This window comes from Thunnus albacares, chromosome 4 (genome assembly GCF_914725855.1).
Source record: "Thunnus albacares chromosome 4, fThuAlb1.1, whole genome shotgun sequence".
Classification (NCBI taxonomy): domain Eukaryota; kingdom Metazoa; phylum Chordata; class Actinopteri; order Scombriformes; family Scombridae; genus Thunnus; species Thunnus albacares.
The window spans coordinates 28,052,825-28,066,367 of record NC_058109.1 but is presented as its reverse complement, the minus strand read 5'-3'; the positions used below and the strand labels follow the sequence as shown (position 1 = coordinate 28,066,367).

General features: G+C 39.1%; 1 protein-coding gene across 1 annotated transcript in view; it reads left to right on the top strand.

The window, feature by feature from the left end:
* Positions 1-12,840, top strand: part of tafa4b (TAFA chemokine like family member 4b) — a 40,524-nt gene extending 27,684 nt beyond the window's left edge. Inside the window, exons 6-7 of the mRNA XM_044347678.1 lie at positions 9,748-9,872; positions 12,105-12,840. Coding sequence (XP_044203613.1) covers positions 9,748-9,872; positions 12,105-12,116 — 137 coding nt within the window. The 3' untranslated portion in view covers positions 12,117-12,840. The remainder of the gene's footprint in view (positions 1-9,747; positions 9,873-12,104) is intronic.
* The last annotated feature ends 703 nt before the right edge of the window (positions 12,841-13,543 follow it).

The following is a 13,543-nucleotide window of genomic DNA, read 5'->3' as shown; positions in this document are numbered from 1 at the left end:
TCACTCATCATGAATTTATTTCCTCCGTAGCAGAAAAACACATTACATGAGCCTTCAGAAACTCCTGCAGGTTAAACTGGACTAATAAAACACTTTTAGTGCTGACTGACTCTAACACATTCACTATAAACAGATTTTAAGACATTTGCTAGCCTAGCAACATCAAGCCTACAAACAACTCATAATGCAACACTCCCTGTAGGAGTCAGTTTTACACCGCTACTTTATCCATTCAAAAAGAATATCTGATGTTCTGAACACATAATTGTCTAGCTGTTAGCAGAGTGTGTATGTAAATTAACCTACAGATCGACATGCGTAACCAGTCAAAAATATTCTCAGTGGTTAACTGATTAACGGTTAACTGTTGACATCCCTAAATGAAAACCACAACTACGCAGTGTTTGAGAACCTTGAACAAATCACATACCTTGCAGTGATTCTAGTGCAACTGCACAGTGACCAGCAGTATGGTTATACTGGTCAACTGCAAAGCATCAGTCTGTGTATCAGGCGCATCACCTACTTCAACTGCAACTGCAGTATCGTCTTGAGCACTGACTTAACCTTTAAATGTTAGAAAGAATATTTTTTCCACACTGTATGAAAGAATAATCTGTAGGTGCTTGTTCCAACACTTCAGTAAGTCCATATGACACACATAGTGAAATACCCAAACCCAAAATGTCATGTTTTTATGGCTGCACCATTAAGTCAAACAAAAATACTCGAGATGTCTGTGTGACATTTTACACACATTTCTTCCACAACTCCACCTGACCTCTACGGTATGTTTTGGACAGGCAAGAACAATTTAAAATCAAGTTTTTTGAGTTTGGACACTGTTTGCCCGCACAACTAGTGTTTGTATTGATGGATGCACTGGTGAATCTGACAGACAGGGTCAAAGAGGCTAGAAAGTGTTTTCAATCATCATTAGAGTTCCTTCATGAAACACCTAAAACAAATCATTAGCAGATTAATTTTGAGATATTAATAACACAAAGGCATGGTTCCATAGCAGGGATTGTGATAGGCTTTATCTTTACAGTTGCTTTATGTGTTAAAACTGTAATTGTTGTGTTGAGTTAATGTTTTTCTTCCAGCACAAACTGAACTAGACCGTTTAAAGTTTCTTTAAATAGCAGATGGAAAAACATACAAAACAAGGCGGAAAAAATAAACCTGTCCTTTCTATACTCTATACTTGGAAAAGAAACACATAAGAGGTGAGACTCTGAGAAAATGAGACAAAAAATACCAGAAAACAAATCCTAGACTACAAATGTTTTAACCATGATTGTTAATGGCAATCATATCAATCTGTTCTACTCAATTTTAACATTTCAAAATGCTACAAATATTCTGGAGCACCTTTGAAAAGGGTTTAGATTGTACTTTTAAAATGTATTTGTGGGACAAAGTAAGGCTTCTCATCCCTGCCCTGCTAGTCCAACAGTTTATGGTTCATCATGTCCCAAGGAGATCACATAACATGAAAGGTCAAAGCCACTAATGCAGGTAATGGGAGCCCAGTCACCAGTGTCTCCTTGCCTTCCTTATTCCCCTGTGCCATATGAAAGGTGAAGCAAATACACAACAGCTATCAGCTAAGACTGCCTCGGCCTCAAGACTGGAAATTTAAACTGCAGTTTTAAAAGCCTGATTTTATTTGGAACAGCATTTCATTTCATATCTAGTTGGGCCGCTTGACTATATAAAAAATGGTGACAGAGAAAGTATTTTCCTCTGATCTCTTTTACAGGTTAAGATGTAACAGTTGGGGTTTTAATATTGGGGGCTTTGAGGAAAAATTATCAAAAGCAAATTAAATTGATTACTCTTAGAATTTTGCTCACACATAAACAGCAAGAAAATACAAGTATAAGTGTGTTTGTGCGTGTTTATGCATGCTGGGTATGTGTGAGGGTAAAAATGATAGACAGATGAATGTTTTCATAGACCTTTGTTCTACTCGTTTGTCTACTCGGAGAGCTCCTTCCCTGCAAGAAACAAGCAGTGTCACTGACCCCTATCATCCACAGACGCGCCACTGAGATCACAAACACGCACACAGTGTCAGCCAACCTGATCCAATCACGCTGTATTAGCCCCCTACCACAGGAAAATACATAGTTGTCTCATATGTGAGTAAAGCCAGTTAATCTCCGAAGGGTTATTCAAACTGTTAAGGTCAGCCGTGGGGTGGAAACTGAATCTATACTCACACAGACCTGAATGACTGATAAACACACACAAATAGAGACTTTGATTAGATGTGCTGACAAAATGAAGTGATGTATTTGTTTAGACCAGGAACTTGATCAGATTCACTATTTTTGGTTTGTTTATTTCTTATGAGAATACAGTATCAGCATATTATCATCCTCATGCAGTAAATGAATGATATGGTAATTATTTAAGGGAAAAAATAAACAAACACATCAACCACCTAGCCCTAGCTTTTGTGTTTGACTTCTATTGATAGATAATATAGTATGCTTACAGGACGAAATTTAACCACACTTACTGTATTTATATTGGTAAACAAAAGCAAAAAGGTTATTTTAGTTAAGTATAGACAGTTGTTTGCATTGAGGAAACTATAAATATTTAGTTATACCTAATACTGTTTAGAGTTTTGTATATTTGATTATTTGCTTAGTTAACGATTATTAACTATTATTAACTATTATTTATTTATTCATCAGCACACTTTCTTAGTTACTTTGTTGTCTGGTTGTATAATGTATTAATTTGATAAGGAAAAGAAAACAAACTAATCTTGTGTATTTGCATGTAAGTGTGCATAATTTTTGTGGGACCCATTATCTCTAAATCAGCCGTCTCTCAAACTTCATCCAGTCACGTTGCTATTCTTGCATGTGGCCAGTAGACGGTGCTTTTCCCATTCAAATGACTCCATCACAAACATACCTGCTAGTTCATTTCAACACTATTTTCACCCAATAAAAAAAGATTTGTTGTTTAACCTCTTTGATGAGTTCCTGGATGGGAACAATCGCTTGATAATGATGAAATCAGGCAACCATAGCAAAGATGATTGGCTTTGTAATGAAAGTTGGGGTAAATAAGGAATCATGTGAAACTTTTTGGTATAGACTTGGTCTTCTAAGAGGAAAGAATGACACTGATGAGAAGATAATAGACCGACAGGATGAGTGCGTGACTGAAAGTCATTCAATGATAAATTCTTTTTGATGGTTTGAAACGCTCCCACTCTTCCTCCCTCACACACACACACACACACACACACACATACGTGACACACAAACTCCTAATTTCCTCCATCACACTAGTCATGAGGTTTTCTAATTTCCTATTCAGATCTCACCTCTGAGTCTCACCACCTCTCACTTCCAAATCCAGTGCTCAGCAGCACTTATCTCATGAGTCATGCTTGACCTCTGAGTTCACAGTTACAAAAGATCTCACCTCTTACAACACAGTCTTACACACACAAACACACATCCACACACATACATCCACGCATGCTACTCACACCTTTTAGCCTTCAGCACTGATGGAAAGAGACAAACCCCTCTCAGAGGCCAGCTTTTGTAGAAAAGTCATAGTGTAAATGGAGTTACATTATTGATGCCGACTGAAAGAGGAGTAAATGGCAGCAGGTCCCATTACTGGCTGCTGCATGGTGGGGCCCATTACTGTGAGCCTAACTTTTTTCAAGTGAACTCTATTCATCACAATATTTTTTCCTAGATTTTTTTCAGTAATCATGAAACATACTTCTTTGTTTTGTTTTGTTTTGTTTTTTTAAAAAAAAACTTTTTTGAATTAGTGGTGTTGGTGTGTGAGGGTGAAAAGTTAGTGCTGTGAAGGTAAGGTGTTTTGGGAAAGTCTGAGTCATAGTGCAGAAAGTTTTGAGGGGTAGAAGTGATAATAGCTAATAAACAGAGGTCAAGAGGTCAATCTGTGTTTAAGAACGCTCTGCAGGAGAAATGTACAGGGTCTACTTGTTTGTGTTGCATAATTTCAACATTTGAGGGCAAATTTTAGAGAACAAACCAGTGGACTAGTGGATAGTGTCTCTGACAAAATGTGTGTTCCCTGTTTGGTTTCACTGCAAAGGCATTCAGAATAGACTAAAATGTTTTTGGGGTTCTGCCAAGTGTAGTTAAGCTCATAGGGTTTGTTAGGAAAGAGTTGGTTATGGTTTGTTTTTGTGTGCACTCACAGGGAATAAAGTCAACTGTGTGCAGTGTCAGAAACAAAACTATCCTCATGTACAAAACGTGGGGTTTGCCCCTTGCTTTGTTGTTGAGCACATTTGCAGTAGTGTAGCAAGTATGCCTCACTTCTGTAAATGTCAGTATCAGAGCAACAATGTAAAAATACAACGTAAAGTGATGTGGAAAAGAAAAAGTAACATTACCCCTTACAACTTGTAAGTAGCAATTTAATATTGTATCTGGTCCATGTGAATTGAACAACTTTACATACCAGTGAATAATTAAACCTTTAGCAATGTGTCAAATTAAATGTACTAACCATACATTTTTATCTGCAAAGTAACTAGTATCAGCAACCATAAGATAAATGTAGTAAACAGTAGAAATTTGCTTAAAATAGAAATATTCATTATATTACATCAAAATTGTAAGTATTTAAGTACGGCACTTGGATAAATGTACTTGGATAACCTTTAAACCTTGCATTTATGTGTGTCTGGGATGCTGTACCAGTAAAAAAGAACTTTAAATTTCTCCCCAAACACTGCCATTAAAGTGTATTTGTTGGTGGAGGAAGACAGAGAGCACAGTGACCTGATAAAAACGATGGATGAGTAGATTTAGTTTGGTGTGTGATATGGTGAACCAAGACAAACTGTGTTTCATTTCTGGGCAAAGAAATCTAGTTAAGTGTTTCAGCGCACATCAACCTGCTGTTGTTTACTGTAATATCTGCTCTATAATGTCATGTTTTTGTCATTTTGACAGTCTCTGTTCCTGTGTGTGTGTGTGTATGTGCAACTGTTCACCGTGTATAATCTATTTCTGACAATTTTTCAGCCGCACTCACCACTTGTGTTTTCTCGTCATGCATACCTGGGTGTGCTGGCATGGCTGTGTGAGCCCCGGCAACAGAGATACAGTGTGTTAGTAAATCATTGTAGAAAGAGATGGATGCCTCTCTCCAACTGCTTCTGCACTCCAGGATCACTGAGTGGAACAGTTACAATGCCTGAGGGTATCTGTACCTCTGGGTCCAGCCCCAACTTCTTGTGTGTGTGTGTGCGAAGGTGCATCATATTCCCTTTAAATAGTAATGACCTGGGAGCAAGGGCATGGGACTGCTTGTGATTCTGCTTTTATGACTAACACTTACCTCACAGTGGGGACTGCATACATGTACACACACAAAACCCACAAAGGCATCTATATGTGGACACTGGGCAGAATGCATAGACACGCAGGCACATACAGATGCAAAGTAAAAGTAAACTCCCTGTTGCAGTTTGTGTTGCTCCATTGAGTGAGTTCAGGCGGTGCCTTTGTAAAGTATTAATGGGCAAACACTCTAACAGATGCATGCCTGAGTGCCCTTATTGTATGCCCTGCCTTACATCAAACAGTCTACATTTGAATGATACAATAGAATATGTATTCATTGAATTACTTCAGGCTAACCTATTTTTCTTTATCATGTGACTCAAATTACTTTAGATGAAAGGGTTAGAGGTGAAGGAAGTCCCTTTGAACTCTGTGACTTATTCAGATTCATCACATGAAATAATACATTTCCCATGTTATTGTTTGAAAGCAGAGAAAGTGGGCTGATCCTGCCTTAGTGTGCTCTCAAGAGAAATTATGTATATTCACAGATGAATAATTATTGTTAATATAGTGTGAGATAAAATCAACCACTTAATGTCAGATTGATTTAAGCCTGTTTTTCATTTCCCCAGGAGAGCAGGGTGTTTGTGAACTTACTGTGTTGACTTTTGGTGAAAATTAGACAAATTTCTCCCAAGCAAATTGGTGCTAAAATATCAAGTTTTTACATGGTGGTCAACAAACACTTGTTATGCCTGCAGATCTGGAACACGTCATGCATTGTCAAAGTGTTAATGAGCCAGTAACGAGGCATTGCATGAACAAAAGTATTACATTAACTGGGCATACAGGCTTATATGTGGTCACAAGAGTTTGAACAATCAATTACGTGTTCCTATAAAGTCACAGAGTGAACATGTGGATGAGGGGACCTGCAGTTTCAACTTTGTCCACTTGATGTCACAAACATTACAATGACAATGCAGGCGGCAGTGCAGGGAGAAATGAGCGGGAGCTGTGTTGGGATGAGTGCTCATACAGCTGATATATTTGCTCACGCACACAAAAAAAAAAGCTGTAACCACAATAGGCATAATGATGAGTGACATTTACCAGGTGAGTGTTAGATTGACATGTTGTGATCAGTAGGAGGAGAGACAAAGCTTTAGGCAGCCTTATGGTGTGAAACCTCCGCAGACCCTATTTAGAGAACCCCAGAGATTAGATGAGAACCTGGGGAGTAACATAGCCTCAGTCCCTTGTGTTGCCTAATCACCTGCACCTTAAGCAAAGCACTGTCTAGACGTTTGCCCTCAGCTGATCCCACACTTTAAGTTTGAGAGAACTTGAAAGGGAGCCATTTTGAGCGCAGATTCTGTTGTAATGAGCTGATAGTAACTGTGATGAAATGCCTGACTGAGCTTTAAACCTTTTTAATTAGCATATGCACCTTTTGTGAATATAAATATAGACTCTTAATGAGACTGATGCAATTAGGAGGAGGTAGGCTGAGAAGTACTCCACATGTTATGCACATTTTTCCTGGAGAATATGCATCTTCTTTCTATTTCAAGAACTTGGCAATGATTCATTTTCACATTTACTTGTAGGATATCATAATCAAAATGTTACAGGGACGACTATGGAGACAAAGTGTACAGCCGTCGTCGTCAAATTAGCTCTATCATTTTAAAAGTCACTAAGCTAATAATGGTGTTCAAGTATTTTCTGCTCATCAAGTGTTGGCCAGCGTGACTGTGTGAATAATGAACAACTCATGTGTATGAGTCATGATAAAAGTGTTGGTGAGATAATGTAGTAAGTTATTAAAGGGATAGTTGAATATTTTGGAAAATGCATGTATTAATTTTCTTGCTTAGAGTTCGACAAGAGGATTGATACCAAATATGAAGCTACTACAGCAGGCGCTTAGCTTAGCATGACTGTGAAAACCTTGAAAAAGCTAACCTTGCTCTGTCCAAAGAATTACCGTACAGACATGAGAGTGGTATCGATCTTTTTATCCAACTCTCAACAAGACAGCCAAAAGGGGTATTTCCCAAAATGTTGAACTTTTCATTTAAAATAGAATTCAAATGCTTTACTTTCAGAAACACTCATGCAAAAAGAGACTTTTCAGTCTTTCTGAGCAGTAGCTGACCTTGAAGGCACCACAGTTTTATGGCAAATAAAACGAGCACCTTACACCTTTGTCTGCACATTCACTATTAGTAGGGTGAGGAAAAATATGGCCCCAGAGACAAGGATCTCAGAATTAACTGCTGCACACAGACTAAGTACCTCTGTAATCTTTTTATCATCGACCTGTTGAGACCTGTCTCTGAGTGCTGTCCAACATCTGAACTAACCATGACATCACAGGCCATGTACCGGCCCCTGTTCATTTTCTGACTTGACGTGCAGGTGCCCATGTGTCACGCCCGCCCCGCCCTCTCAGTATAGCATGAGATAAGCTGCGGGGTAAGCTAACTCCATAATAGCACTCAAAGGCCATGCCCATTAGCTCTAAATAACACTCTCGCAGTGCAAAGCACCGTCGTCGACACCATAATGGCCACATTAACAAGCATTACACAGCCATTGGTTTTTAGAACCGCTTACTGCCACTGAACTCATGCATCATAACAGTGTGTTCAACATTACGCTTTGTGATAGCTGTGAGAATTTTTTCTTTCTTTTTGTGGTGACTTGGCAACTTGGCGTGGCTTCACTCTTCTCCCTATACGTCTTCCTGTCTGTCGTTGCATTTGTGCTGCCTATTTTCCACTCCGCTTCAGTTCGTTACTCTCGTTCTCTCTGTTCTCTTTGTTTAATCTGCTACTTCACTCTTTCTCTGTTGAATAGTCATCCTCAAACAGCTTCTTACCCTTGTCTTCTGCCTCTCTCAGTTCCCCTCACTGCTCATTTCCACACAACAAAGATGTTTTCCTGGTGAACACTTATTATTTAGCCTGGTCCTCCTCCCTATCCTCCCTCTCTTCCTCTCATCCACGTTGTTTCTTCCTACATGATGCTTGAGAGGATTTGCCTGTGTTCTTTTGCATTATGTAGTTGAAAGCCCATTTTCCTGCCAATACCACCTCATCCCCCTCCTTTTGTTGAAAACAGGAGTCACCAGAGATCAAGATTCCTATATAAACACCATCAATCCAGCAACTTAATGAAGTTGGAGAAATGGGTGTACTCTTTTATCCATCCCTGCGTCCACACTTGAGACAGGAGGATGGATAGATGATGAGTTTGGAGAGAGGGAATTGAGTTATTCTTAGCTGTCGGGCTGTCTCCTGTTTAGATAGTAGGTCAGATGATCTAGAAGATTTGAGTGTCAGCTGCTAAGAAGTGAGAAAACTTTGGGGTTTAATACTGGATTAAATGTAGATCTGGCCCATTTCTGTAGCTGGATTTTACCCCTTTTCTTGCACACATATATACAGCAAATCATCACTTTTTGTCATGATTTAGATACAACAGAGGAATTTTCTGTAAAAAAAAAATAATCAAAAGGCACTTTTCATGTTTTGTTTTCCCAACGAAATTGCACAGAGAGTAGTTTCAGAGAGGGCTTTTGTCCCTGCAAAAATCATACAGTAGATCAACATTTTGTCTCTTGTCTCAAATACATGAGAGCAGACTGATGTTTTAATTGATAGCAGTACATCATAATCCTATTCTTGTTCTCTGTATTTTGCAAAATGAATAATACTCATTTGGTGAAGCAGTTTTCATCTAAGTTATAGGAAGTGACTTTCAATAATACATGTATACTCACACATGCACAAATGCAAAAAAGTATGCATAAATTCCCCTCTGGGAGTCGTGAAAATATCTAATTCAAAGACCTCTGCCCTTTTAAAAGATCAGCAGCAGCACAGGTGGCCATATCTGATTAGTTCTATTCAGGATTGTTGAGACTTTGATTAGTCATTGCTTCCAATGTATGACAATGAAATCTTTATGCTGGTCATATTTCTCCTATTCTGTCTACTTTTTTTTCTTGTGAATGGCAGACATACTTATTTCATGCAGGGTTTAAGATCCTGTGTTAAGGGATTACAATAATCTGATTAAACTGAAAAAAGGTAACTGCTATATATTATAGCTACTGGGAAAATCACAGTAATCTTATTACAGAGGAAAAACCCCCATATAACTGCTCAGTGACAAAGTGATACAGAACCAAAGCATGGGTCACAAGAGCGATCCATGGTGCTGATTTTCCTGCAGTCCAAGCAGTGGGATCAGCACCATGGACAGCGCTTGTAACATTTACTTTGTCAAAATACTGTGTTGCGCCAGCATTATTTTGGTCTGGTCTAGTCTAGTGTTTTGTCATTATACAGTGCTCTGCATAATCTTATATTTTCCATTCAGTGAGCCGCTGTCTATCTTTTCTCTCCATTCACTACTCCAGCCTCCATCGTAGCCCAAAAATGGTGGTGCCAGATGCAGCCGTGTATGGATGGAGAGGAGTGTAAGGTCTTGCCTGACCTGACTGGCTGGTCCTGCAGCACTGGCAACAAAGTCAAAACCACCAAGGTGAGAAGGATGCCTGTCTGTATTTGTGTGTTTGTATACATGTGTGTGCACAACCACCTGCCTGTTTGCATGCCTATCTCTCTTCAGTGTCTATCAGCGTAATTACTGATTAATGTAATTGTGTGTACATTTTATACACATGGCACCACACACATGCTGCTTTTTTCCCTGCATTTTTTACCTGTGCTGTTTTCTCTGTTTGCATGGTGACACCTACATTTATATCCAGCCAACTCCAATTATTGTAGAGTCTTTGATAAAGACTGGTTTCTAATTTATATGCAACAACAAAGCAAGTAACCTTATCAGTGTTCACATCAAAAATTCCCTTGAGAAACACATGATGTCCAGAAAGAATAAATACATGTATTACTGAACATCTTCCAGCTTGAGTAACATTTGATGTAGCTAGAATTGACCTTGATCTTCAATTGAACTGATTTTTTTTTCTGAGAAAATATCTTGCCTCAATTAGTGTCTGGTAAACAAACTTTCAACTAGATGACTTTTATTCCTGTTTTTCATACTTTATATGACTGTATTGTGTATAAAAAGAAAGTGCTTACCAAACAAATTAAAGATAATCTTGTAAACAAAAGTTTGGATCTTCAAGATGCCCACAAATGAGTGTAGTCTAATTTAAGTACTAATTTCAAACATCAATAAAAATTACAGGCACAATACAGAGCTAATTAACAAGTAAGCCCCCAAGTGAGCTTTATTTGTTAATCTGCTATAACTGTATCTGCTCCAGCAAGGGTGAAAGAAACAATGGATGCAGAAAACACAAGACCTCTGTACACTCTGTTAGTTGCACAACCGCAGTGCGATGCCATGTACACTGATGCTATTCAGATGAGATAAATTGATTTAAATGAGGGTCCATCATGGCCCTTTGTAAGCTGTTGAAGTGTGAAAGTTAATTTGCGGGACTGACGACTGGGGTGTGCGTATATACATGCCAGAGTGCGTGTCGTGGAATAGAGCAGGTGCAGTTTATTTACAGGTGAAATATAAAAAGAGAAACAGTTGTGAGGGAAGCGGCACAGGCACCATAAGAGTAATTGCTTGAGAGATGGCATAACAGCCCAACATCTGTCGCATTCATTAGAATGCATTATGGCGGGGGCCTTCCACAGAGGCTTTACAATTAAGAGTCATAATTAAATTGGTGAGTGGGATAGACTGAGGAACAGAGGCACTGCTGGGCTCAGTCACAGGCAGAGGAATTAATGACCCCGGGCCTAACACCAACTCTGGGACTGATAGGTGCAATTATCCTGATTCTGCTGCATGTTGCCATCTCTCTGCTTCTTCTCTCCCGTTCTTTCTGTTTTTTATCTCCCACCCCGTCTGACTAGCCGAACAGCTGAGAGAGGAATGAGGAGCCAATGGCTGACTGCATCAGTGGACATTAATTGTGCATTTGCAAGGTGCTTTGGGACCGGGGAGCAGTTACTTGGAGACTTGGTGGCAGATGTCACTGAAGATAGCTGCATTGAGACATCGATTCCCTGGCAACTGCTCGCATGGCCCCGCTCTCTCGCTCTCTCTGTGTCTCTCTTCTTTATCCTGCATCTCCCTTTCTACCCATGACCTCCTTTCACCACCTCAGCGTCTCATTCACCATGATGATCTGTATCTGTCCATCTCTCTTTCACTCCCACACAGCGTAGGTTTGCTGTAGAAAGTTGTATTGATTGCCTGGCCTAGGCACCGGAACACTGTTTAACAAGGAACAGCAAAGACACCACAACTTAAGATACATATTTTCTCGTGTCAGATTTCATATGTCTCAGCTTGTGTGAAAACATTTAGATTGGCAGTACTGAGATATGAGCATATTTGTTCATTGTAAATGCACATGGGATAGGGTTTGTTGATGGGAAACAAACTCTTTACATCTCCAATTATATGCCTTCAACTTGCTGCAAAAGTGTAAACAAACCATTACAGCTCTGAGACACCTATGAACCCTGGCTTTAGCAGTTGAGACACTGCTGGTCCCTGCAATCTTTCAGCACAATACACTGAAAACAAACCTTTTCAGTCCAATAAAAAGGACATAGAGCCAGAAATAAAAAAATGGAATATTTGACCCCTGATTGGTTCTTTCAAATTGAAACATTCATTCATTGACTGTGAAGCGTAGACATAGTGACCCTCCATGTAATTACATGTCTCTGTGACACAGATTCTCGGCTCTTATCTGTGGTATTGTTTCTTTTTTAGGTCACACGATAGCAAGAGAGCCACTGAGCCACGAGGAAACCTGAAGCTCTCCATGTGGAAAGGATGGATGACTTACACATATTTACTGTGCGATGGGGAAAATATCAAGGAAAGGACTGCTGTCAGGCTATCCATCACAAAACAATGGGATAAAATGTACTCATCACAAACTATGTACACTCAGCTGTGTGGAGCCAAACATACAGCATATTCACTATGCTGGTTGTTGAGACCAATGGACTACAATCATGGACACCCAGGGTACATCTGGACAAAATGGACTCTTTTCCAATAATGGACAAAGTGTGGATTGATCAAAAAAAGGTCAATTTGAAACACTGAATAAGCATTTCAAAGTATATATTTCAACAAAGCATTTGTGGATGAGTGTGAGATGTGAACTAAAAGCTGTGCTTAGAGTGCTACTGGACACAATCCAGACCTGCTGTCAATATGTAGTGCTTATACTGGAGACGGTGGAGACAATTTGGAAGAAATGGAAGCGACAGCAGCTCATAACTAGCAAATAGCAAATTAGCATCAAATTGCTCTTGTGGGTCAAGTCACTACCATGAAGACTGTTTTGCAAGAGTCATTTTGCAGTTCTAATTAGGAATTGCAGTGTAGGATCATAACAACATATTAAAAATTCATGTAAGATATTTGCACTAGTTGAAACCGTTTGGGAATGTTTTGTTTTTCTAGATATCTCCCATCATTGGCTGTGGATGTCACATGAAATTGAAGGTGAGCATTTTGTAAAATGTCTGACACTTGAAGTAGATAAATATACTGTATGTATCATGCCCCATTATTCCTGAGTAGTTATTGGTTAAAATGGCTCCAATTATTGAGCCTAGCTTACATACAGCTTGGTACAATATGAACTAGCAAAGTGTAATTCATCTGTCTCATTTTTGCCCAATGACATTTCCAAGCTCAGCCTTATATATCTTTGATCTATTCTATTCAGTCTGTGACATCTCTTATGTTAACTGTTAAAAGGAGGCCCATAAAATGTTCAAACAAGGAGGATGAGTTGTCTTTATGTTCTTATTTCACTTTATTTGAAATGTTTTCTTTTTTCTCTTCGTAAATGTTCAGGTTATTCACCTTTAAAATCACTGCAAATGCAATATGATTACATGAAAAGGAGTCTTTTTAACTACCTTTATGAGGAGATACAGTATGTTTTTTTACACACATCGCCCATTGATTGCCCCCAGAAACTCACTCCACATCAATGCTTCAGTGAGATATACTGAAATAATTGCCACAGATAATGGGAGTTCAACCCTTTGCAAACATGTTTTTTTTTTCCCCTACAGGGTTTGATCATTACTGCACTGAGTACAATAGCGTAGCACCCAAACAACCATCTTACATCTCTCAATTATCTCTGTCCATTATCCATTCTCCGTCTCACACTCCCCTTTTTT